Source organism: Colossoma macropomum, unplaced genomic scaffold (genome assembly GCF_904425465.1).
Source record: "Colossoma macropomum unplaced genomic scaffold, Colossoma_macropomum, whole genome shotgun sequence".
NCBI classification, from domain to species: Eukaryota; Metazoa; Chordata; class Actinopteri; order Characiformes; family Serrasalmidae; genus Colossoma; species Colossoma macropomum.
Genome location: NW_023494796.1, coordinates 15,004,492 through 15,031,384, shown reverse-complemented (window position 1 = coordinate 15,031,384; position 26,893 = coordinate 15,004,492). Strand labels below are relative to the sequence as shown.

At 39.2% G+C, this 26,893-nt stretch overlaps 1 protein-coding gene across 2 annotated transcripts in view; it reads right to left on the bottom strand.

Moving 5' to 3' along the window:
• The window catches only part of fnip2 (folliculin interacting protein 2), a 44,098-nt gene extending 19,947 nt beyond the window's left edge, over positions 1-24,151 (bottom strand). Inside the window, exons 1-6 of one of the 2 annotated variants that reach the window (XM_036582899.1) lie at positions 23,916-24,151; positions 7,909-8,032; positions 3,162-3,254; positions 2,975-3,075; positions 2,057-2,131; positions 443-501 (exon numbers count right to left, since the gene is read on the bottom strand). In XM_036582899.1, coding sequence (XP_036438792.1) covers positions 443-501; positions 2,057-2,131; positions 2,975-3,075; positions 3,162-3,254; positions 7,909-8,032; positions 23,916-24,004 — 541 coding nt within the window. In that variant the 5' untranslated portion in view covers positions 24,005-24,151. Of the gene's footprint in view, positions 1-442; positions 502-2,056; positions 2,132-2,974; positions 3,076-3,161; positions 3,255-7,908; positions 8,033-18,126; positions 18,381-23,915 lie in introns of those variants that run through there. The other variant, XM_036582901.1, reaches the window with a different exon arrangement.
• Positions 24,152-26,893: the final 2,742 nt, after the last annotated feature.

Sequence of the window (26,893 nt, the reverse complement as noted above, 5' to 3'; positions counted from 1 at the left end):
AATGAACAGAGGTACTTTAAGGTGCACCCATTGCTGACATCAGCACTCAACTGAGCACAGCTTGTGTAATCTCCATAGAAAAGCATTGACCAATAGAATGGGATGCTCTGGAGCAGCTGCACATGAGTCTAAGGTCACCATGTTCAGTGCCAAGCATTCGCTAAGGGGGTGTAAAGCTCCCGGGCTGTGGAGCACTGGAACTGCATTCTCTGGAGTGATGGAGCTCCATCCAATACCTCAGGGATAAGCTGGAGCGTCTGTCATCCAAAACTAATTATCCAACGTCAGTAGCTTACCTTTTTAAACCGAGTAAGTTAGAGTGAATAACTGTGACAGGGCTAATGTGCGCGTGTGGACATGTGTGCTCATATATGTCGACTGCAAAAGAATATGAATGTAACACTATAGCAAGTATATGATTGCGGGTGTATGCATGTCTTACCTATGCTACTGGTGTGACTTGGGCAAGTCTGGCTAAATGACTCAAAACTGTCCTGCAGACTAAACAGAGAAACAGGGAAGAGAGTGTTAAGCACAATCATGTTCCAATTGAATCTGATTACAATCTGATTACTACCAAGCAAATTTAGTGAACAATGAAGGAAAAAGGATAATACATGTCTAGTCACATCATAGACAGATAGACAGCTGAAAACCATTCATTTATTAAGAGTTTTGTTTGATACTGTTTCATACTGAGACAACATACTGTACTAAAGTCTCGACATGTATGCTTATAGAAAAGTTTTCCTTAAATATGCAATCGTGGCAATCTGCTATATGAGGAAGCACCTGGGATGCAAGTTCCACATATGCCAAGACCTTTTTGACTACACAGTACTGTGCAAAAGTAAGAGACCTCTTTAAATGTATTTAATTTTCCAGACAAAACAGCCATTAAATTTAGCAAATCAAGACACAGAGATTTTTCCTCACTCCCCCAAAGTTTAGTCTTAGAATTTGGTTGAAATTTATACTTCTTACAATCCAAGTAATCCCAAACGCAATTAGTGATGCTGATTTTTGGACTCTGGGGTGGTCAGTCCATTGTTCTGAGAATTAGAAATTAAATAAATATAGTGTGGTCTCTGACTTTTGCACAGTAATGTGCATACACACACACACACACACACACACTCTATTTGTATTTTCTAATTAGTGGGTTCAGCTACTGAAGATAGATACTGAGATGCACCAGGAATTCAGTTGAGCGCACAAAACGTATTTGATCTTTACAAGAAAGCATTGCTAATACAGTGGGATGCTCTGGAGTAGCTGCACAGGGGCCTAAGGTCACCAAGCTCAATGCAAAGCGTCAGCTACAGTGGAGCAGTGGAACCGAGTTCTCTGGAGTGATGTAGCTCAATCCAATACCTCAGAGATGAGTTGGAGTGATCCAGAACTGATCAACCAAAATCAGTACCTGACCTCACTCACTGAGCTCTTGTGGCTGAATGCAATCAAATCCACACAGCAATATTCCAACATCTAGTTTAAAGACTTCTCAGAAGAGTAGAGGATGTTACTGAAGCAAAGGAGGAACAAACTCCGTATTAATACCCTTGATTTCAGTAGAAACATTGAATGAGTAGGTGTCTACAAACTTCTGGACATAAAGATTCAGTTTCCTAGATTAGACCTAGACCTAGATTAGCTCATTCTTGGACTAAAAAGGGTTTTCATGGTAAATCATCACTGACATTACAATTTAGTCTTCGACTACACTTAATCCATGTCCAGGAAACCTACCTTAAGGGTCTATCATCTGTATTCAAACTTTTGACTGGTACTATTTGAGCTTCATACAGTTCAAATATTAGAATTACAGGATTCAGAGGTTATATTGTAACTGTATTATCCAAATCTGAGAAAGGCTGAGTTCAACAGATTCACAGATTTCCATGTACCCGGCGCTTTCACAAAACACTCAAACAGCAGATCCGACAAAATTTCTTCTTGTTATTTTCTTCAAAACTTGAAAGTGAAAGTTCTGTGATGGTGTTGTTAATGCACAGTGACCAGACATGGGATGACTCAAGAGTCAAGAGATACTTACGTGTTGGTGCTTCCTGTGTTGCTACTGCCGTATCGCGTGGAGAAAACTTTACTGACCATCAGCTGAGGGGGAGACCTGCCCAACACAAACAGCCTAAATAAGAAAACATATCATCCCAAAATCCATGTGACACCATCTGAGGCTCCACAATATTTGGAGGTTTCAAGCAAAATGCAAACTTATTCTCAGGCCTTACAACATGCTCACGCAAAACTAATATACATGCTGGGCTCACATGTTTTTTGTATGGAAGCCTGTTTCTGCCAGGCAGGAAGGGAAATTTTTTTTTTTTTTAATCTTTTTCTGTTTCTAATTATAAATTATAGGTTCAAATTGTTACTCATTAGGTCAAAATAACTTATTTTCTCAAGACTTTGACTTAGTAAGTGAAAATAATGATGATGAATGATGAATAATGATTATTTTGAGATTAATTTGAGAAAAGTGCTTATTTCACATAATAAGTAAAAAAAATTAGGAAATTAGTGATTATTTTTTACTTTCTCTTTTGGGGCATGTATATTTTTGCCTAGAAGGATGAGCTGAACTTGAGTTTTGTGTCAAGTGCTTTTTGAACAAATGCCGAGCATAACCTTTTAGCTATGCACAGTGCTTCAAAGGCTGTGATTTTTCTGAACAGCAATGAAGTAACGAGTAGCTTTAGAAAAGCAGGGACCACTCAAACAAAAGAGCTTCTACAGGTGCTTTTGACAAAAGTTCGCAAAATAAAACTCATTATTTGGGCAAGAGCTTCTAAGACACTTTGAGTATGAGGAACTAGCATCTTAAAACATTATTTTTCTAAATCTTCTTTTGATTTTTTTTGTTTATTTCTTTTGTCAAATTAAGAATAATTTCAAATGGCAGCATTTATGATGATAAATGTCCACACACTTTCTGGTACACACTTACACTTACCGGATATGGTGAATCTTCAATGTTGAACCCTTGTAACTCATGGCAACTGAGCCAAACATCATCTCCCCAAGCATATTCACGTCTGAAGCTGGTCTTGTGTACTAAACATACATACATACATACACACTTAGACTATCGTATAGCACAGGCATATAGTACAGGTAATGTGTTTGTGTTATAAACTTGCCTGATATGTAGGCGGAGTCTCTTTCTGGCTGGCCTTGCTGCTGATCTGGCATGCGCCACTTCGGGTAGGTGTGGCTTTCGTCTCCTCTGCACTCTGCAAGTAAAACAACCAATCAGCTCAGGAGGTGTCTGGGCCGAATAATTCAAATGCTCTAGTATTTATTTGTTACACTGCTACTTGTTCGTTGCAAAGCTAATATGTAGTGTGGGTGCGCTGCTTCAAGTCACCCTGCTAGGCCTGCAATAACTATTAAAAAGAGGTGTGGGTTGGATTTCACAGGAGCTTTCAGATCTAGTTCGTATTCACATATTAATATCACATGCACAGGCTAAAAACAAAGGTCCAGCTTGATGTTTAGGTCTCAAACGCAAAATCAACATTATGCTGATGAAGATATGATGACAACAGTAGATAATTCATTTACATCTGCCGAAGACACAATCTTCACTAAGTTTCAACTGAGTTCTCTTTGAATTCTCTTTCAACATGCTCGCAATCATCAGACTCGTCTGAAGCACAACCCACATTACCAAATGTTCTTCTGCACGTTGCCTGCAATTACACATTTCCACCAGAGAGGTCTCCAAATCCCCAAACCATTTATAGTACAGCATTAATAATAAATAAATAAATAAAATTTAGTTTAGTCAAAGGTACAATCATTTAATACCAAGTATCCATGTCAGCTCAAAAAAATAACAGGTGCCTGAATGTACCTGCACCATTTAAGGTGGAATGGGAATTCTGAATAAGAAGGCAAGTTCAGCTTCACTGAGCTTTAAAAAGTCATTTGCCTCATTAGTGTGTCCCATACATGTCTTATGCTGCCCAGTGTCCTCCTTAGAAGTTCCTACTTCGGACTTCAGAGGTTGTTAGTACAACAAGATCTGTGTTGAAGTGTTTTTGGTTGGAGACATGATAGATGTGCTGCTTTTTTGTTTACTTTTGTTTTTCTGTCACTAAAGAGAGTCTTTATTTTCAGTTATTGAAATGAACAGATAAGCAGAGGATGCTAATGAGATGATTAATGATTTTAACCAGTTCCAAGCTTCACATGACGTGTTTTTATTTGTAATTTTGTGTGCAGACGTTTTTAACCTGCAGGGTTAATGTGTGGCTGCTGAAGAACTTCCAACCAGTTTATCAGTGGCTGCCATTGCTTTTGAAATGAACAGATAAGCAGAGGATGCTAATGAGATGATTAATGATTTTAACCAGTTCCAAGCTTCACATGACGTGTTTTTATTTGTAATTTTGTGTGCAGACGTTTTTAACCTGCAGGGTTAATGTGTGGCTGCTGAAGAACTTCCAACCAGTTTAGCAGTGGCTGCCATTGCTTTTTCGCCTACATGCTCCCAACTTGGAAACTTGGGGTTCATCAATAAATTCAAGTCTCCCACTAGTAAATACAACATTGTGGTGGCGTTCATGTGCCCTCATCTTATAAATACGGTATTTCCGACACGCCTTGACGGCAACATCAGACAGTCTGATGCTGCTAAAATTTGGAAAGTACTTCTGTTATACCAGCTGGTCCAAAGCCTTTTTTTGCACACAAAGCCCTGAACTCACAGCATGATGCAGCTAAATAAGTCAGGTGGCCTATAAGGTGGTATGAGAGGAAGTGTGGCAATCAGTCTGGTGTCCATGTTAGGCAAAGTGAAGTACTTTAGATGCAATGGAGACAGCGAGAGGTGATGGAGGGCTGCATTATCATTTTCATGACAAACATGACAGAGACGACATGTACTCAAAGCCTGTAAAATGCTGTTTGGGCTGGTCTTAATTTTCAGTCATATCTTGGTGGTTTTACACTGGCTAGCATTTAGACTCCAACCATCAAGTTCATATCATAAATAACAAACAATTAACATCATCTTCCTTCAGTTATTTTTATCTTTTGCTCCCATAAGCACAAATGGGACGTGCAATTTAAAGTTAAGCTTCAGGCCACAACCCAAATGACTGTTTTTAATAACACAATACCAATTTTGATATGAAAAAACCTACTAAAAAACTGAAATCTCAAAAATCCACAAATCCCAAAATATGATGGTTTATATAAAGAAAACTCCAGGTTTGCAAAGAATAAAATGCAGACCGAATAATCTGCATTAGCAGAGATTAACATCTTTAGCCAGAAAGTACTTCAACACACTTTCTGCAAGGTATTATAAAGCCTTTGGAGTTCTACAATAATAAAAAGTGGCTTAGCATGTAACAAAAAGTGGCTTAGCACGTGGGCAATTAAAATCTGCAGCGCAAGATAAGAGCTCTGCACGGTACGACGAGATAGCAATGTACCACACACACAAGCACTCACACCCCCTCTCTCTGGCAGAGCCTAAGAACTGAACAAACAGACCCTCATGTGACCACAACAACTGACCATTAACCACATTCTGTTCTGACCACAATCCACAGAGAGATATTCAGCAATATCTGTAAACTGACCTTTTACAGAGAATTTCAGAGAAAAACACGATTTACCAAGTCACAACTTCTCGTTTACTTTAAAGTCTACAAGAATCTAGAGATGTTACAGATTAAGAACTGCAAAACAAACAGGACAGTCAGTATATAAGACTAGTTTGTTAATTTCCTAAGTAAGTTAACATGAATTAACATATCCTCTACAAGGAACTTAAATAAGGCATTTTTTGTACTTAATTTCTTTTTATTTGCTGAGTTTAACATATTACAAAAAATAAAATGTGACAATTTTACACATGCCTTTAATGCCCCCCCCAAAATAATGTTCATTATTATGTTAAAGCTATGTTAATGTCAGCAAATAAACAGTAATTGTATATTAAAATGTGCAGAAGTGAGTTCTCTGTGGAGGATGTTTTAACTCATTTGCATTTGCAAAATCAACAAAACATCATTTGACCAGGGGAACCCAAACTTTTGCATATGACTGTATATCATATCAGCATTTCAACACTTCCTATTTCTAAAAATGTCCTTTCCAGTAGAAGGAAAAATGTTCTTAGCTTTCCGTGAAAATTATTGTTACAAGACTTTCCTACAAGTAATTTTGGACTACTTCTATTGGGCCATTTATTATCCAGTGTGCACACAGTGTAAAGAGCAGCTGGTGCTTTTTTAGACACAATTTATTCCATTAGCCCACTGTTCAAAAGTTTGGAATTTTCAACAACAGTAAACCACCTTTTGGTTTCAGATAAACACATAAAATGGTTCTGACCTGCCCGTCCTGTACATCATAGGTTTCATATAATCAGTAGAAGGCTGTAAACAATGTTAGCTGTGTCCAGAATGATGAACAGAGCTGTAGATGATCCTAAGATGACTGAGAATGTGGTAGAACATTAAAAATGAAGTTATAATAAAATTCACATCCAGAATTCATCATATTTCAAAAGTAGAGATCACATCTCAGGCAGATAACCTGACCAACATGTAATTTTATTCACTTGTTCTGTAAATACGGAATAAAACATAAAATATAGATAAGTTTGTAATTGTTAAATCCACATTGTAGGAGTTATCAATGTATATAACGTATCCAAAACGTTACTACGGTAACAGCAGTGTAACAGAAGGAAAACGTTTATCCTCAATGTACATTCAGATTTCTTTTAGTCCATTTTACAATGAATGGTCACACATTGTAAGGGCTGCTGGCATTTGTAGTCAGTTAAAAAAAAAAGTTATAAAGTCTGATTGCGGTGATCTGTACTTTAACTGTACTGAAGACCATCACCAGATTGTTACCAGCACAAAGTTCAAAAGCCTGGGTCTGTTTTAGTGCCCACCTGTGAAGGCACAATTAATGCTGAAAGGTACTTAAACAATTTGGAGCATCACAGGCTGCCTTATTCTCAAACCAGTCCTCAGTGACCCGCAGACGGTCCACATTTTTGCAATATGCAAGCTGGGAAGGAGCAAAAATGTGGACTGTCTGCGGGTTACTGAGGACTGGTTTCAGCGACCAAGGACATTTATAGGGACGTCTATGCTAATTTCAACATGAATATGCCAAAAAACGTTCTGCACATATTATAACAGCATGGACGTGTAATCAGAGAGTGGGAGTGCTAGACTGGCCTGCCTGCAGTCCAGAACTGTCCTCCATTGTAAAGGCATGGTGCATTATGAACCGCAAAACACAATAACGAAGGCTCTGTACGCTTGCACAGCTGAAGACTTGGAGAATTATCAAAAATCTACTTTCAAAACTAGATCAATTGTTTTCACTCCCCACAAAGTTGACATGTTATTAAAAGGAATTTGTAACTAATTATGTAACACAGAGCAAACAACTTAAGGTAAAACATCAAATGTCTTGTTTTGTTTGGTATGGTTTTCAATTTAACACAGGTCAAACATAATGTATTAATTACTGCCTTCTGGTTTTATTAGCATTTCACATACTGTCCCAACTTCTTTGGAACTGAGATTTGTACAATTTGTTACAATAGTTAGAAATGAACTACACTGTGATGAACTATAGAACTATATCTATAATTAAAGAGAGAATATGACCAAATCAGAAACATTGGGAAACAGATGCTAATTTGACACACCCCTCACACACACACACACACACATCCCTCACACACACACACACACACGGGTGCAAAACTCTTTGACCTAGTTATCGGATCAGTCACACCTGTCATGAGATCCAAGCAAGAGGGATTACAGAACATGTGACTCCTTCTGAAACAGCACGCGCACACACACACACACACACACACACACACACAAAGTTACCTACCGGTTCTGATGGGTCCAGCTTCCGTATAGCTTTAGAGTCAAAGAGAACCTGCCGACCTCTTCTTTCACAATCCTGATACACGATCAATCTGATCTGAGCTAGATCAAAGTCAGCAGAAGCCCAGCTGTGAGAGAGATAGAGAGAGAGAGAGAGAGAGAGAGAGAGAGAGAGAGAAAGAAAGAGACAGAGAGAGAGAGAGAAAGAGAGAGAGAGATAGATAATGACTATCAAAAGCTACATCTACATTTTTCAAAGAAAAGTGAGGGTGCAATGTGCATTACAATAATCAAACACATTCAGTGATGCTGATGTCTGGACTTTGTTCTGAGAACACCAACAGCTTCTTTAAATGATTTGAAAACGTCTACTTTTTGTCTATTTCCTTTTCTCAGTAAGGTCTTTTTGACAGCTACACATCCTTTCAGACTCATAGTGTTGAGTTGCCTTCTCACAGTGGAAGGATGGCTGTGAATTTTTTTGGGATCTGAATCAAGAGTGGAGCTTGATTTTCTCCTCTCAAAGATAAACGCTTTAGTGCTGTTTATCTGATGGGGACAGTTTTGATGATCTACCAGGTCTACTACATTTTTTTCAATATTTCTATTTTTTAGAAACTGCTTGACTGATTTTCTTCCTTAAGCAAGTGGATTATCTTATATCTAATCTCCTCTGAAACATCTTACTAATAATGAACAACTTGTAGTAAATGGCTGTTTTGACTAGAAATTGTATAACAAATTTACACAGTACTGTACATGCAAGGCAAGCAAATTACAAAATATACAATCAAATATTATCAAATACCAAACTATAAAATATCATACACACACACACACACACACACACACACACATTATATATAAAAAACAGAATTAAAACAAGGATTTAAAAAATAAAAAGGTATAATGACAAATGCAAATAGCTACTTCAAAATAAGAAATACGGCAGCATCCTTCAGCTGTAACTTTATGCATTCATACTTGCACAAAAACTCACATACTGTTCGAAAACAACACATTTCTCAATGCTCACTCTCTCTCAAGCACACACAACACAGAGTACCTGCTCTCCATCCTATCCAGTCATCAAACGCCCATTTTCCGATTTCAGCCTCGTCCGTGCACACGCACAGACACCCAAACAAACGAGCCGAACGGCCGAGAGCCTTGGAGCTGCCAAAAAGAGGCTGGAGAGAGGCTGACCGGACCGCTCCCTCTTTACCCACATGTTTCTGTGAAATAATGCTGCATCAGCAGCAGAAAACCCTCTCTCTGTTTCTTTCTCTCTCTCTCTCTCTCTCTCTCTCTCTCTCGCCAAAGCCCTGTGTTACTGGTTAGACAAACAAACACATACATACACACACACCCACTCACTCACCCACACGCATTTAATCCTTCATTGAGGGGCATCCCATAAGAAAAGAAGAGAAAAAATCCATGTACAGTACATTTAAGTACACTGGCACTTATTCATCAAAGTTGCGCACACTTAATACTGGTTGTAAACTAAGCGCATGCAAATTATAATGGCAGATTTATTATTTATCAATAATAACAATAATTAATCTTTGGCATACCTATACACTCACAGAGGCTAGGAGAGTGTGTGAATTTGCGTGTATAGGTTTAACAGCATGAGAAAAATGCTTGATTTGTGGTTAACTAAGACCATTATTGGTATTATATATATATATGATATTGTTAATGATAATAATAAGGAAAGAGGTTTGCACTTCAAACTATGAACACAGCCATGGCTCACAAGCTGCTGAATGGTGTCTTTTTATTGGCTCTCTGCATGAAGCTATCTGCATGAATTAGGGTGTACTTCATTTCACGCACTGAAGCCGATTCATCGTTTGCACTCAAATCGCTGCTCGTTTCCATGTTGTACTTCATGAGTCACGTGCAGAGTAGTTCATATGTCATTAAAGGCGGTCAAAACTGCACTCTTTTTTACGGTACTTTGAATGAGGGCCAGTGTGTTTAATTCCAAACACTAAAATGCATTAAACAATAAAAACACAGTTTTGGGCCTTTCATCATACATTTACAAGGGGGGTACAATTTGACTAGGGTTTCACTCCTTTTTAAACATTGGTGCTTTAGACTTTAGAAGTTCTTGGAATTAAATGTGCCATTTTAACTACATTCGCTGTTGGGGAAAATAACGAATCTTGATTTTTCTGACCACTACTGCAGTTTTGCTAAGAAGACTAGCATTTCCACATTTCTCGGCTTGAATGCATAACTTAGTGTGCTAAACTGCCACTTAGTTGTGGTTGTGTTGTCACGTACAAGAACATAGGTGTGGCTGTTTCTGATTAGTCTAACTCATCTGCAGGCAGTTCACAAGCTCCAGTTATTAGACTCAGTTTACTCTCTTAAAACTTCTTAGCACTTTTTGATAATGAAGCCCATAATTAAAATTACAGATCTTCCAATTTGAAATTTGCACTCCTTCAAATTGCGCTTTTCATATAGAAATGATTACAATTTCAGCTCTATTTCCTATTGTAATATCTGAATTTTAAATGAAGACTTTCAACTATCCCTACAGGAAACTACTGTATATATAATATGGTGTCTTTCATGATAAGCACTACTCTTCCACAGCAACTCTGGGGTCCCCCCCCCATAGTCATCTCCACAGCCTTCTAGCACAACCTGTGCTAACACAAAGCATATGACATTCCAGTTAATTTGAGTTTTTGTCACATTATCATGAACATTTCAATAAACAGCAGTATTTTATATGGAAATTTTCACTTTGCAAGCATCATCTTTTATCTGCTACACACTTAAAACAGATGGTTCTTCAAGGGTTCTTTAGCAAATGCAATGGTTCCATTCTATATAGAACCATTTCATCCTTAAATGGTTCTTTGCATCGTTCTTCAGATTGATGGAGAATGTGCTATACGTGGTTCTAGAGCTGCGCGATATGGCCAAAAATGTTATCACGATAAACAAAATTCATATCGTTTCGATATCGATACATACCGCGATAAATGTCAAATCATTATTTCTTTCAAGTTTGAAGGCTGATTTTTGCTCCTGGGTGGTTAACTGCTGTTTTATACTATCCTTTATGGTCTGAACACAACAAACACTCACCAAACAGTGGAACATTTCACAGATCTGTCATGGGACAGTAGGGAGAGAGCGTCTGGTGAGCTGTTTTTACCAGCTGGAAAAGCACGGCTATTTTGTAATAGTCATAATTTAAGAAAAAAAACATTATTTTTAGCCGGTGACGAGCGCTCGGCTACACCGCTACAAATGACATCACAGTATTCAGACACCAGCTAGCGACGACTGGATTTCTCTATACTATCGTAGTACTTTAAGGGGTGAACCACAAAATATCAACACCAGACAAACAGAGTCCTCTTTTTAGGAACGTTTAAACTGAAAGCGGTGCTTTTGTGTTGTGTTTGATCTACAGTATCATTAATTCTCCGTGTTTTGGAGTAACAGCGCGCTGCTTCAAGTTAGCCAGCTGCTAAAAACAGCTAGCCTGGAAAACTAGCGCTCTCTCGCTCTCCAACGCCTCACAGCTTCCTCATTTTACTTTCTTTAAATCAGGGCTGTAACTGACATGAACCCACTTCTTTCTTTCACTTTCGTTGCTTGGGAATGCACTAATATTTAAATATGACTGTCCGAGCGCTGTAACAGCGCTTTAGTTGTGAGGATTGTGATTGTGATTTAACGCTGCTAAAGCTGGTTAGGATGTACAGAAAGAGGTGAGTTCGCTGTAGGACAGTTACGCCACTGACCTCGTCACTCACACTCGGTCACAGGAGAACAGATCGCCGGTCGCTCCACTCAAACAGGGACTGTATAACTCCACGTTTCAGACGTTGCTAAAGACTCCTCTTACTCGTGGCCCCCTCCCTCTCTAATCATGTAGAAAAACTCGGAAGTGCGCCCTCTCCTGGCGACAGCAGAGTAGTGTCGCTTTCCTTGCAGTAGAAAACGCCTCCAAGGCTTTCGCTGAACGTGGAAGTGTGAGAATGGTGTATTATATCGAACATTTATCGAACATTTATCGAACATGTCGTATCGCTCTATCGAGGAAAAGTTATTTCGCGATAATTATCGTTATCGTTTTATCGCCCAGCCCTACGTGGTTCTATATAGAACCTTTTTGAAACTGGTTCTATATAGCACCTATTGTTACAATGTCAAGCTTGCAAGAGTAGAAGACCCCTTTTTGGTGCTATATGGTATAATTTTCAAAGAGGTTCTATGTAGAATCATATACAACACATTCTCCATCCATCTGAAGAACCATTTCACCATGCAAAGGACTATGTAAGCATGAAATGCTTCTAAATAGAACCACTGCCTTCCTAAAGAATCCTTGAAGAACCATCTTTTTAAGTGTGTAGCATAATGCTAATTTGTTCAGCTTAGTTTATTATTTCTTATGGCCGTTCTGTTATCTGAAGCCTGCAAGATGCACAAGCATAATTTACACGACAGAAACTTCTGTATGTTGTGTAGAACGAGCCCCTCTCTTTTTAGCCCAGCTGCAGAACAATACCCCCCAACACACACACGGCTCACAAGCTCTCTTTATACTCACACACTAAGCGTGTGTGTGTTTGAGTAACGCTTGTTTGGGCTGGTACTGCCACTACACACTGCCACACACACACCACACACACACACCACACACACATAAAATCCACACTAGCAAGAAAGCGATGTAAAACGCTTTAGAAAAGGAAACAGAAAGGAACTTCCCCCCACCAAACCCCCACCCACCCCATCACATGTAAAAGGAAACGCCACCAATGTTTAAAACTGTTTCTATAATTAAGTGGTTAAGATGTGAACAAAGTTATTCAGAGTGGTTTGGTGTGAAATACTCCATTCTAGAGAAACTTGACGAGTCAGAATCGTTCACAGTGGTGGTGATAGGAACCAGACGTCCACCTCTGAAAGCTTCCTCCTAGAAAGTTATTACTGCAACGGTTTTGTGTTCTTAGGCTGATGTCTGAGACATTGTTTTATAATAGTTTTGAGATCAGGTTTTGGCTTAAAATGAACTGTTTAATGCATTCATTGTGGAGGGGTTCATGTAAGGTGTTCCAAGGGAATATAGTCCCCAACATGTTTTCAGATGTATAACTATTTTACAGTCGTCAAACAAATAAAAACTCATGAAGGTTTACTGGTCATATAGGATAGTAAACAAAATGCCCCTGGTTGCACTGTTGACCTTGCGACCCCTGGTTCTCATCTCCGCCAGTGTTAAGAAATCTTGAGTCGGTAAGTTTCTTTACAATATACCATTTTCACATCAAACTACCCTATAAATGACTTTGTTTACATCTCACTGGCTGAATTACTCAGGAATTTTGAAAAATGTATGCAATTCCCCTTTAAAACTATTTCTCCAATCCAACAAAGCCACTGAGGAGAGCGAGTTTGTCACACAACCTCTTCAGGAGTTGACTGAGTGCCCAAGTCACATTATTAGCTGGATGTCATATGACCCCACACTCACAGTCCTGAGTGAATCACAAAACAGCATCCAAGCCTCTCCATAGATGTTCAATCTTTCCTCTATTTTTTTGAGGTTTCCTCATCGATTCTGGTTTCTTCTACGTGCATATAACCCATGAGCAACCTCTACAGTCATCGGACATGCTTTTAAACATATGCACGCTGCCCATCGAAAGTTTGGGGACACACTTCTTACAAATAAGCATGCTTTCCTTTTCAGGTTGCAATAATCACACACATTAAAAGGCTAGGCAGATTTATTCTAGGGATGGACATTTTAGCCACTTGATATTTAGATTTTCTAAGGAATTATTTGAACAACATTCAAATAATAACCTTATCAGTCTACAGGCTGCCATCAGAAGGCCAGTAACTCCACTCAGCATGTTACCATCACTGTACTATATTAAAGCCAGACCACAAATCCATAGTGATGTGGCTTGAAATGTACACCAAGAAAGGTGTCAGTCTAAAGTCTTTATCATAAACAATGAAATCAGCTTGTTTTCACCTCTGCTTATGCTATTAGCCTAGCCACATCATATTTCACCTCATACCGCTCAGCAGGAAAACCGTGAGTTTGTGAAGAGTTAGAGTCCATTTTATCAGCTCCACTTACTATATAGGTGCACTTTGTAGTTCTACAGTTACAGACTGTAGTCCATCTGTTTCTCTGCGTACTTTGTTAGTCCCCTTTTACCCTGTTCTTCAGTGGTCAGGACCCCCATGGACCCTCACAGAGCAGGTACTATTTGGGTGGTGGATCATTCTCAGCACTGCAGTAACACTGACGTGGTGGTGGTGTGTTAGTGTGTGTTGCGCGGGTCTGAGTGGATCAGACACAGCAGTGCTGCTGTGCAGAGAAACAGATGGACTACAGTCTGTAATTGTAGAACTACAAAGTGCACCTATATAGTGTAGCAGAGAAAGGACCGTTTGATTCAGTTTATTCTTGTTTTGTTGATATTCAATAATTCCAATTACCTAAGACAGAGGCATCAAACCCAAGATTAAGATCAAGACCAGACCGAGACCACTAGTTTATGGTCCTGAGACTGAACTTGAGTATTCCAACACTAGTCAGCTTACCCAGCGTGAGAGAAGCTCTGTCAGGGCTGTACAGAGCTTCTCGTCTGATGTGCAGTAGTGAGCTTTCTACGTCTTTTTACGCTTCCTTCCTTAACAAATAACAGACTCTGACTAAAACACAAGACGCAGGCTCTTTACTGCCCTCTGGAGGAGGACAGAGTCCTGACATCTCATGGTTCTTATGAAATTGAAGTGTCACCGAGCACTTTATAAGGATCACCTCCTTGTTTGTACACTTATTGTCCATTTTATCATCTTCACTTACAATAAAGGAGCACTTCCTATAATTATAGACTGTAGTCTATTAGCCCCCTTTCATCCTGTTCTTCAATGGTCAGGACCCCCACAGGACCACTACAGAACAGGTGTTGTTTGGGTGGTGGATCATTCTCAGCACTGCAGTGACACAGACACGGTGGTGGCATGTTGGTGTGTGTTGTGCTGATACGATTGGATCAGACACTTTAGTGCTGCTAGTTTTTAAACACTGTGTCCACTCACTGTCCAGGAATAGTTCATTAAAAAAAAACGCTTTTCATACCAAAGAAGATACTTTGATGAACATTGGAGTAGGGCTGCAACATAATCGATTCATTCATCATGACTTTGATTAAACAATTAGTTGGGAACCAAAATCCTGCAGATATTAGTCTGACAATAATGTTTCATTCAACAAAAAAGGCTTTTATCAGGGACACAGCAACAGAAAAGCTGTATATTTGAAAAATGCAGAAATAATGAAGAAGCAACACAAATTTTGCATGGCAGTGTAAGATAGGCTGCTTTTCTGTGCTTCTCTAATGAAAAAACTTTAACCTTTAGACCTTTAACAGGAAGGATACATACTGTTAAGGGTGTGACTGGAAAAGTAGAAGTAGTGCGGCTGTCACAAGGCTAACCATTCTAGAACAAAATGCAATGGAAAAATCATTAGCTCATTAACTTATCTTAAGGGTAGTCTCTGTTACTCAAGCTTTATCTGATACAAAACCCTACCAGTTTAATCAGTCAAGAAGAGCTCATATTACTTGGCTGGTAATGTTTTCTTATCTGTGGTCAGCCGGTTATTTGCTCAGGAACTCTTATGGATATTGCGGTCAGAATGTAGATCTAATAATAAACCTTCAGTCCAAGGGGTTAAATGGCACTGAATAAGTTAAATTTGTACCTGATACATTAAAACAAAACAAAAGCATGCTGAAGAAATGCGTTGGGACAAAGTTATTTAAATAAAATAAAACATTTGATCTGCAGAGAAGTGTATAAAATTATTCTATGTTGGTCCTGTGCAAAATTATTCAGATTTCAAAAGTGGAGATCAAATCTCAAGATAGATCGCTTAATAAAAAATGAATGTGAACAGATTATTACAGAATATTATTTATCATTTAATAACAATGTTCACAGAATTAAAAAAATGTTGAATAAAACATCTAAATATACCTTCTGGCAAATAAGTTGTTATACTCAAATCCACATTATAAGGTATTATTATGTACAAAATTTAAAAAATTGTGTCACGGCAAGTGATTCCAAACTTTTGAATGGTATGATTTTAGCCTGTTACTCTCCTATTTGTATGTAAAGTAAAGCCAAAATTATGGAATTGTGGTTCAAAATGGAAAGATTTGAGCTCTAAGGTGAGAAGGTCTGCCTATACGGGGATCTGATAGGACACCATATATGCACACTTATCATAAAGAGTGAGGCATATATTTCAAAATACTGTACCTGTATGTTTGTAATAGGTGGGTGAACACATGCATAAAATATGGATCATACACATAATGTACGTCTGACGTTTGATGCATAAATCATACATATACATACATACATACATACATCATCTAAACCGCTTATCCTTCTGGGTCGCGGTGGGGTGCTGGAGCCTATCCCAGCTGTCACTGGGTGGAAGGCAGGATACACCCTGGACAGGTTGCCAGTCCATTGCAGGGTAGACAGACAGACATACATACATATACAATCACACACACACACACACACACACACACACACACACACACACACTCACACCTAGAGGCAATTTAGCATATAGTCATAATGTTTTCTATCATAGACTTTTAAATGTATGTTTTACACAGGTATGTTTGTAAATGCTGATAAATGGCTGAAATATATGTAAATGTATATATTTAAAAATAGCCAGTTTTAAATAGGTTTTGCATATATGTCACACATATGGCCATATGTGACTAATATAAGCTGGACATAAGTGAAATCCATAAGCTTATATGCCATATATTTGAAATCCATATATCAGATTTCTGCATGGCAGTGAACATGCTGATCCAATGTCATGACCAGCCGCATGTTGAAGCATTTGACCATTAGTCAACAATTCATGCGCAACTCACATGCAACACTGGTGGAGAGACGCAGTTTGCCAATTTCAACTGCAAACACAACTGACTCATCACACCAGATACTTCTGAAAGAGAAATCTCAGACTGTCCACTCAATCAAAGGCGAGATGGCCTTGACAATACAGGACGCCTCAAATTAGAGATGGCATGAAACCATTTTTCTTTCGCAACACGGATTTTAAAATCTTATGTATGGGTCGATACTGATACCCAAGACTGGGTATTGTTAAATATTTTTCAATACAGATACCTCGACTTTGATACAAATGGAAAAATGAATTTTTAATTGCTTCTTTAATGACACAAAAAATATCTAAAAATCAGACATTGCTTTCAAATAAATACACATAAATCTAAATAAATATATATTAAAAAGTGTATATCTATATAGTATATGGTGACATTTTTTTGGTAACAAGCATGCTTACTGGCTCACAGATGATGATAAGACAGACTACTTACATACTGAAATTTGGTACTGAATGCATTGACACTCAGTAGTACCTGAAGGGGAATTTCAGAATGTCAAGAGAATTAAATGGTTAATATGCAGACAAAGTCATTTGGAGTGTTTAGATGTAAAATGCTCTATTCTAGCAATGTCTGAAGTGTTTAATACCTCTAAAAGCTTCATCACAGAAAGCTACTACATGAGACATTGTTTAACGGCATTTTTGAGAAGATTTTGGTCTAAAATTTATATATATATAATGCAGAAGAGTCCACAAAGAATTTATTTTTTTTCTGATTTACTACTATCATTACATATCGTCACTATCTAGAAAAACAAACATGTATGTCCATTTTTTTTCTGCATCATATCAGCACAGCAGCTGTTCTTTACACTTTGTCAAAATTGCATGACGAACTGACCAAAAGAAATGCTCCAAAATGACTTCAGAAAAAGTCGTACATTAACAGTAAAGAATATTTTTACGTTCTCCTTTACAGTTACCATTTCGGAGATACAGAGACGACATATAAACTCAGAAGACACTTGTAGGTTCACTGGTGGTTTTGACAGTAACCAGCAGTGAACCTGCACCTCTTTACAACCTACTAAGCTTTAAAATGATGAGCACCTAAAAGTAGCCTATTATACTGATCTCAGTCTGATACAGATACTTGGTGTCGGACCGGTCTCACCTCGTATTGTGTCCAACTCAAATCATCACACATGCATATGGACACACACACACACACACACACACACAGCGAGAGAGTACCTGCCGTGTAGAACTGACTGCATACTGAGCAGCCACACTGAGCTGGACTTCCTTTGACTCTTAATCTTCATTTTTAATTCAGTAAAACACTACGCACACACGCAGACTCCTTCTGGTCTTGTGAGCTCTCTCACTTCTCTGTGAGCTCTCTGTCATCTAAAGCTTCACTACAGAGAGAGAGACACATATACAGGCAGGGGGGCGTTTCAGCATGTAAGGAGTTTCGTTCTTATCTATCTGATGATGGACTGGACAGAACTCAAACATCACATGACAGTCTCTCTCATTCTTTCTCTCCCTCTCTCACACTCACACACACACACGGAGCATGTGATCCAATAGTCATATGACATTCTCTGCAGCCAAAGCTGCACACCTCAGCACAACACACACACAGCCTGCAGAACACTGAACATTATCGAAACATGTGCAAACACTGCATCGAGCAAAACATAATTAAAAATGCCTAAAAAAAAATATATATACAGCAGTTCATTTGGTGCTGCTGCTGGAGAGAAGAAGGAACTGAACACTTGACTTGGACTTGATATGACCCTATGGCATGAGAGCTGTGTCATGTGTCTCTGTCATCAAAGCATATGTCTAATTTAGGAGTGGTGTGTGTGGGTGTGTAGCAACACAATGAAATGAAAATTTGTGGCCAAAACCGAAATAGAAATTCAGGACACGTTCGGATGATAAATGAAAATTATATATAAATTCTTTTCAGCTTTCATTTTATTAGGGATGCACCAATACCACTTATCCCCTTCCGATACAGACAACGTTACCTGATTCCTAAAGTTTCGACTGATACCGAGTACTGATACTAATCCGATCGAATCTAGCTAATCCAGCCTTTAAATCCTAATATTTATAAATTTCCACTTTGTAAATATTTTTATTTGATGAAAGTAAAATTCTGTGTCACAAATAATACATTTCAAGCTTGAATGCATGGCATTTCTATGTTTACACGTAAATAAACACACACACACACACACGTCTGTGCTGACCGGAGGAAACAGTGTTCTCATACACAATTATATGCCATACTGACTTCGAAAGTCAATCCATCTTAATACACATTTACACTATATGGACAAAAGTATTGGGACACACCTCTTAATTATTAAATTCTGGTGTTCTCAGTCCTGTTGCCACAGGTGTACGTAATCAAGCACATAGCCATGCAGCCTGCCTTTACAAACATTTGTGAAAGAATGGGTCATTCTAAAGAGCTCAGTGAATTAGAGCATGGTACTGTAATAGGACGCCACTACTGCCACAAGTCAGTTCGCGAAATTTCTTCCCTCCTAGATGTTCCATGATCGACTGTGAGTGTTATTACTGAAAAGTGGAAGCATTTAGGAACCATAGCAACTCAGCCATGAAGTATCAGACCATGTAAATTTACAGAGCGGGTCACCAAGTGCTGAGGCGCATAATCACCAACGCTTTGCTGATCAATAACTGCAGAGCTCCAAACCTCCTCTAGCATCAGAACAAGAACTGTGTGCCCGGAGCTTCATGGCATGGGTTTCCATGGCCGAGCATCTACATCCAAGCCTTACATCACCAAGCACAATGCCAAGTGTTGGATGGAGTGGCGTAAAGCACGCCGCCACTGGACTCTGGAGCAGTGAAAATGTATTCTGTAGAGTGACGAATCGTGCTTCTCTATCTGGCAATCAGATGGACGAGTCTGGGTTGGTGAATGCCAGGAGAACACTACCTGCCTGGCTGCATTGTGCCAACTGTAAAGTTTGCTAATGGATAATGCTATGGGGTTGTTTTTCAGGGATTGGCCTAAACCCCTTAGTTCCAGTTGAGGGAAATCTTAATGCTTCAGCATACCAAGACATTTTGGACAACTGTCTGCTTCCAACTTTGTGGTAACATTGTGGGGAAAGCCCTTTTCTGTTCTAGCATGACCGTGCCCTAGTTATATATAGGCATGGCTGGGCGAGTTTGGTGTGGAAGAACCTAACTGGCCCTCACAGAGCCCTGACCTCAACCCCATCAAACACCTTTGGGATGAAGTAGGACAGAGACTAGGAGCCAGGCCCTCTCGTCCAACATCAGTGTCTAAGCTCACAAATGCTCTGATGCACAAATGAACAGGCAAAAATTCCCACAGGCACACTTCAAAATTTTGTAGAAGGGGGGCCAACTCCATATGCCTATGGATTTAGAATGGGATGTCATAAAAGCTCCTGTAAGTGTAATGTGAAGGTATACTTTTGTCCATATAGTGTATGTTCTGATGCGATGATACAACACACTAAATGTACACTCTCAGAAAAAAGTAGGATCTTTAGGCCGTATTTAATTGCAATGATTTTATATATATATATAATTTTGAAGTTAACTTTGATTCCATACTCTCCATCTTTACTCCAGGCTTTCTACTTTATTTTTCTATTTTAAAAAGGTTTAAAAAATAGGCACAAATTTGTCCTGTTCCCCTGGGGAAGTGAATGTAGTGTAGCTTTTAAAACACAACTGAGCCTTAAGACCATTACTGTTCCTATTAGGGAACATTTACATTGTTTGTGTTTTGGAAAACAGAAGTGTACTTATACAGTACCTTTTTTTGAGACTGTACAACAGACAGGTTTGTTAATGTTTACCTCAAAACCAATAATAACTTATAAATAAAGTTAGAGATGTTTCTTTACTCCTGAATTCCAGGTGTTGGTCAGTCTGGAGTTCCTGTCAGAGCTCAGGGTGGCAGATGACTGAACTTTCTACATTTGTAATCATAAAGGCTGCAGCATCAATATGATGATGTGTGTGTGTACAACGAACAGCGAGTAACAAAACCTTCACTAACCCGAGCCACAGATCGTATATATATCACAGTAACATCCTCCTCTCAGAATTTAATGATAAAATGTTAAGTACTAATAAGTGCAGCTACAAATAACTCACTAAAACCTAGATCTAAACCACGTCTGCCAAAGTGAAACTAACTTGAGCACATGACTAACAACGTCATACAGGCCTTCACAAGAGTTTGCTAAGGATACTCACGTCATTCATACACACAGAATTGCATGATAAACTCAATAACTCTACTGTCTGTAGTTTCTCCTGAATGTGCGGCGCTCAGAGGAGCTGGAGTGAAACACTTTCTTTTTTAATATAATATTTTAAGACGAAAGAGTATAATACTGAACTATCAGAGCTCAGTTCGATGACATGATAATTTGACACAGACATGATGCCCACTTAGCGCCACACTTGGCCACATTGGGCCAATTGACCACCAACCGTTCTTAAGAAGAAATTTCTTCTGCCCAAAAAACCCACTTACACAGTTTTCACAAAGACTAGAATCTAACAGAATCTACTCATACTCAAGAGCACAACGGTATGAAGAGTTCTGCTTTAAGAACCCATAATGAATCTGATGTAGACTTTTTCTTAGGACCTTTCTTAAGAATTAATTTACGAAAGAACTTTAGGAGAGTACTGGTCAATGAGGTTTTTTCTTCACATTGAACTGCACTAAATCCAATAAAACAAGACTAATTATGCATGTTTCTTAATGAAACATGCAGCTGTTCAGTGGCAGTACACTGTATTACAGCCTGTGCAGCGTTGCGTCACATGGTTGCGCACCTCCAAATGTTTTTAACTGGGCACTCACTGTGTACAGTGCTTCATTCAAAATGAATGAATTTGATGGGAGATTTGCTGGGCAGGTTCACCTCCACAGGCACTTGCAAGAAACCTCCATCACAGAGAGCACTGCAATGACTGAAGCGCTGACTATAAACGCTAACGTCTTCGCTTCCGGTTTGCTTGCTGTTTGGAGAGTCTTGCGCGGCATTAATTCAGCCTTAAGAAGCCTAGTGGGTGCTTCTCTGCGCTGGGATTGAACACGTGCACACGGACTACTCCATCCCAAACTACTAGCCTGTGAAAACAAATCAAACATTAGGACTGTTCTCACTCAGTATTGTGTTTTACCTGGCTGCTGTCACAACATAATAATTAAACAAAAATAAATAAACCAAAATATTTATTCACTGTTGTGTGGCTGTCCAAAAAATAATTATATATTCATTTGTGTAGCCTTTACAAAAAAGTTGCTGAGGTAATTCTGACTGTTTGTCAGTCATAATTCTGATGTAAGTAGCTGTATTTCATTTCTTTATATCAGCGTGTACATAAAAAGAAGTACATCCACTTCAGTACAGGAGTTGCTGTGTACAGAATTATTAGTATTATCACTGTTATTTTTTTATTATATTATCTTTATTGAGATTATTGCCAATTTTCATTATTTTGCCACAAATCTGCCACTTTATAGGTTGTTATAGGTCATAATATGACACTCAAATCTACATGCACTTCTACCAGAAAATAAACAGCCTAGAGATTCAACTGATTAATAACAAACTCTTTACCTCTGAAAGGATGAACCTGTGATCCAAAATGAAAATAATCATTTTTACATTAAGATTGCTTTTCCCATTTAAACCCACTGCAAGGAAAAAAATCCTGACGTGCCTTAATGTACTAGAACAACAACCTAGGAAGATGAATCCTCTCACACTTACTACTGGTCATAAGCAGTCTGTGCTGCTGAACCTCTTAAACTCCGTTAAGCTTTTTTCTTCCCATTTTAACCCCTCCTAAGGAAAAAGCACTGTGGCTCAATGCACCAGAACACCACCACCAAAAGTGATGCAGGTCATAAAACTGATGTTACGCAATTGGTGCCCAATCCTGATCCTGGAGATCTACCAGGTGAGCTCCAGGTAATTGAGGCTTTCAGGGACATCTGAATGTAAGCGCCAGGTCAACTTCCAAGGCAATTTTCAGAACTAGGGTTGTTATGAAAGGTTAGGTTCATGTCTTACAGCAGAAGTACTACATACTGACTCTGTGTTTACATCAGGGGTGCAAAACTGTCCTGCTACTGACAAACGCTGCATAATTATTATTCACTGCTGACTTTTTAAAACAGATAATTATTTACTGTTGTTGACAGTGATGTTTTTATTGTTGTTTAAAATGGACAGATGCACCATTGAGTGTAAATAGTTCCAGTTATACATATACACAACATGCAGTGCCTACAATGTAACCTGAAGTTCACTGAAGCATTGTGAGTGCTATCTATGATGTGTAATGCCTTTGTGGTTACTTTATTCTATGTATTTATTTTAAAAACTACTAATGGATACGTTTTATTTAGCTGTGGGGGTATTTAGTGTTTAATGTTTAAGGGGTATTTGGCTGTGGGAGGTATTGTGGGGGTAAGACAAACAGGAGAAACCTGATCAAGTGCTAATCACTGACACTTTAAGACTCCTGACACAGTCACACTCGTGTTTGTATCGCTATTCTTTCGAGCTCTTTGCACTGACTGTTGCTGTAACTTAATGCTGCTGAAGGTACAACCAACCAAACCTAACATCAGAAATCAGGAGGTTGCACATAAAAGCTGTCTTTTCTGTTTAAAAAAAGAAGGAAAAAAATCCTAAATAAGCCTGAGGTCCCCACAACGTCGTACGTTTTTACCTTAACACAGGGATGTTCGGGAACGAGCTAAAAACATACGCAGAGAGCTCAGTGTGTGACTCCACCTACACAACAACAGCACAGCAGCACGGAGCCGTTACTGAGTAACACGGTCTCCTCACTGCTCGCTCAGTTCAGCAGCCAACACGCTTATTTCATAGAAAGGAAAGGCCCGACTGAGTGCAGTGTGGAGAACGAGCGTTAATGAGTGTAAATGAGTGCTAACGAGCTAACGGGCAATGCTCGCTCACCACTGCTCCGCCGCACTCACGCACTCTCTCGCGCCTCCGGTGGCGGTCGCCCTCTTGCTGAAGAGTTTTTGGAGGAGGGTCGGGGCCATGCTGCTGCTGCTGCTGCGAGAACACGCCTGTCCCTCTCTCGGGCTCACGCGCGCCGGTAGCCCGGCTCTTCCATGACGCCTCGGTCGCGCGCACGTCTGCAAGTCACGCGACAGGTAGCCTGTCACGTAAAATCGCGCGTGCACGTCCTCGCCGTTCAGGTGGCGCTATGTATTTTCTCCACCCGTATTCAGACAAAGCCCCGCCCTTACCACACCCCGCCCCCCCGCCTTTCCTCCTGCGCTAGGATTGGCCGAGAGCACCCAGCCTGGAGGCGGGGCTTGTCTAAATACGGAGGGACACGTATAGTGAGTGAGTCTGACGCCTGGCCATTAGAGGTACATTGGAATATACAAAGCATGTTTTTAATGTCCTAATTTTATTCATAATAAGATTGTATTGCTTTGATACAACATCTCTGCACAGGAATGTCAAAATGAAGCCCCGAACTTTTAAAAAATGTGTTTTTTTAGGGGTTTTTTTTTTTATTTAGTTGGGCAAAAAATGCAGCTCCAACAGTGAAGAGTAAAGCGACTGTTGTTTTTCCACCAGTGGTCTGCAGAATGATAAAGGTATAAAAAATCTGCACTGTTATCAGATGTAACAGCACAGGTGGAGCACTTTTCATCCGCTAAAACTGTAGCAGTTGTGTTTATTGATACAGAAGAGTCATGGCCTTTGAAATGCAGTTTTCTGAACACCTTCTATACTATATGAAACTATATGAAAGTGTCTGTCAAAAACATTATGAGAAATAGTACACTCGTAAACCGCACTAGGACCCTGCAGGGTGTTTAAATTCATCAGACCCATTAAACTGGTCGATAGACCAATTTAGCGTCAGGGCAGGACCTACTAGTGCTCAGCAATGTTACCAACTTATCGACATTGGCTGCTGCGCTTACTGATCTCATGGATGTACATGAGGCGTTCAAAAGCTCTTAAAAATATAACAGCAGTGTTAAAATGTTTTGTGCTGTTCAGTGTTCATGAAAGGAATGTATTCTTTTATTTATTCTTTCTATTAAATATGTTTAAGCATTTATAAACTATGATTTTGCTCAAATGCTCCATATTAACCCATTCACTTTGGTCTCGCCCAGGAGCGCCCTCTAGTGTTTGAGAAACCCTAAAGACATTACAGAGTGGTAATTCCAGAGCTCTGGTAATTCTCTTGTCTACAAGTTCTCCGCTATATTAGTAATCATACTTTGCGTTTTATTACATGGAGGGGACGGAAGGTAGTGGGTAATGTTTTAAGAAACCCTCATTTACATCTCAAATGGCTCCCTACTCCCTACATCGTGCACTGCATAGGTCAGGAAACTACGGCTTCTGTGAACAAACAGTGCTCTCAGTGTTATATAGGGAGTCGTGTAACTAACTTACTTAACTAACTAACATACCATACTAAATAGTATGCCGAAAATAGTAGGCTACACCATCAATATAGATCCATGTGTGTAATATGTGTATAATAGTATGTGGTTTTGGACGCAGCGTAAGTCTGCAGGGTCCGAGCGTTGGCTGGAAGACGGAGAGTCGGGTCGTGTGAATGAGCGGCTAATCAGTAATCATTTGCACCTGTGTGTGTTTAACGGCAGCCCACAGCACCACAATACATTTCGGTACCGAAAAGCCACAGACGTTACGAATACCTTCTCGGTTAAAAGGTTTCTCTCATCAAGTAAGAGTCATGCAGGCTTTACTGGTTAGTCTTTCTTGTTAAAATGTGTTTTAAACGGACTTTCTCAGCAGTTTTCTAACTGGTGGTCAATTGGCGCATCAGTGCTACACGCTGCGTCACTCTCGCCCCCCCGTTGAAAAACTCCAACGGAAAAACTCCAACGGATCAGCGCGAGCTCCGTGCAACGGCCGTTTCAGACTCAGCGGATTCAGTTTGAACGGCGACAGGTTAGAAAACAGTTTAACTTAGCTTAACTTATTTGTTGTTTTTTTTCACATATTTATCCTTAGACTTGGCTAATATACCTAGAATACTCTGTGTTTTTGAAATATTCATTTTAAAATCAACTCCAGCTCATTTTCGTTTGTCTCGACTTGGTTTAGCCTGCGAGGGTAAATAACGCCAGTCAGCTAAGCTAAGTTATCCTAGCACCATACTGTAATGAAGTAAATTAACACAGATGGTAACATGTTTCTTTTTTGTTTTAAGCTTGTGGAGCAGAGTGCTATCATAGCGAGCAGACTCGCAGCAACACAAGTGGTACGTTGATAACTTTTTTTTTGGCTTGGTAACAGCTAAGTTAGCTAGCTAGCCCATCTAGTGAGTGTCCTAGGGTAGATAGATCAGTCGTAGATCAGCGCTCATATGTAGCTTTTAATATGTTTTCTGTAAATTTATGAGCTGTGGTTTCACACATACTGCTTCACATCAAGTAATGCCTTGTTTTATGGTCCCACAAGGGATCTAAAATATTTAGCTAGCAAATTGTCTCATGTGGCAGTGTTACTTATTGTTACTGAATTACAGAAATGGTACCAAACTTCAGAGAAAGATGGTTTATGAGACGCTAGGCTTTTTAGCTTCGTATACCAAACTTGAAATACGAAACCTGACTGTAATCTTAGACTCTGAGCTCCGTTTTATCCTTTATGTAAGCAGCTTGAGAGAGATTGCTAAATTTCAGTCTTTTCTATCTCAGAGTGATGCATCATGTTCATTTATTTGTTGATCACTGTAATGCTGTTTTTAATGGGTCCTAAAAAACAATACAGTCTCCACAACTTTTACCAATGCAGCAGCACAGATCCTAACAAAAACAAAAAGAGAGGTCATATCACTTCTGTTTAGAAACTACACTGACTGCCCGTATCTTTCATAAGAGATTTAAAAAGTTCACCTACTGATTTTAAAGGTTCTAAAAGTA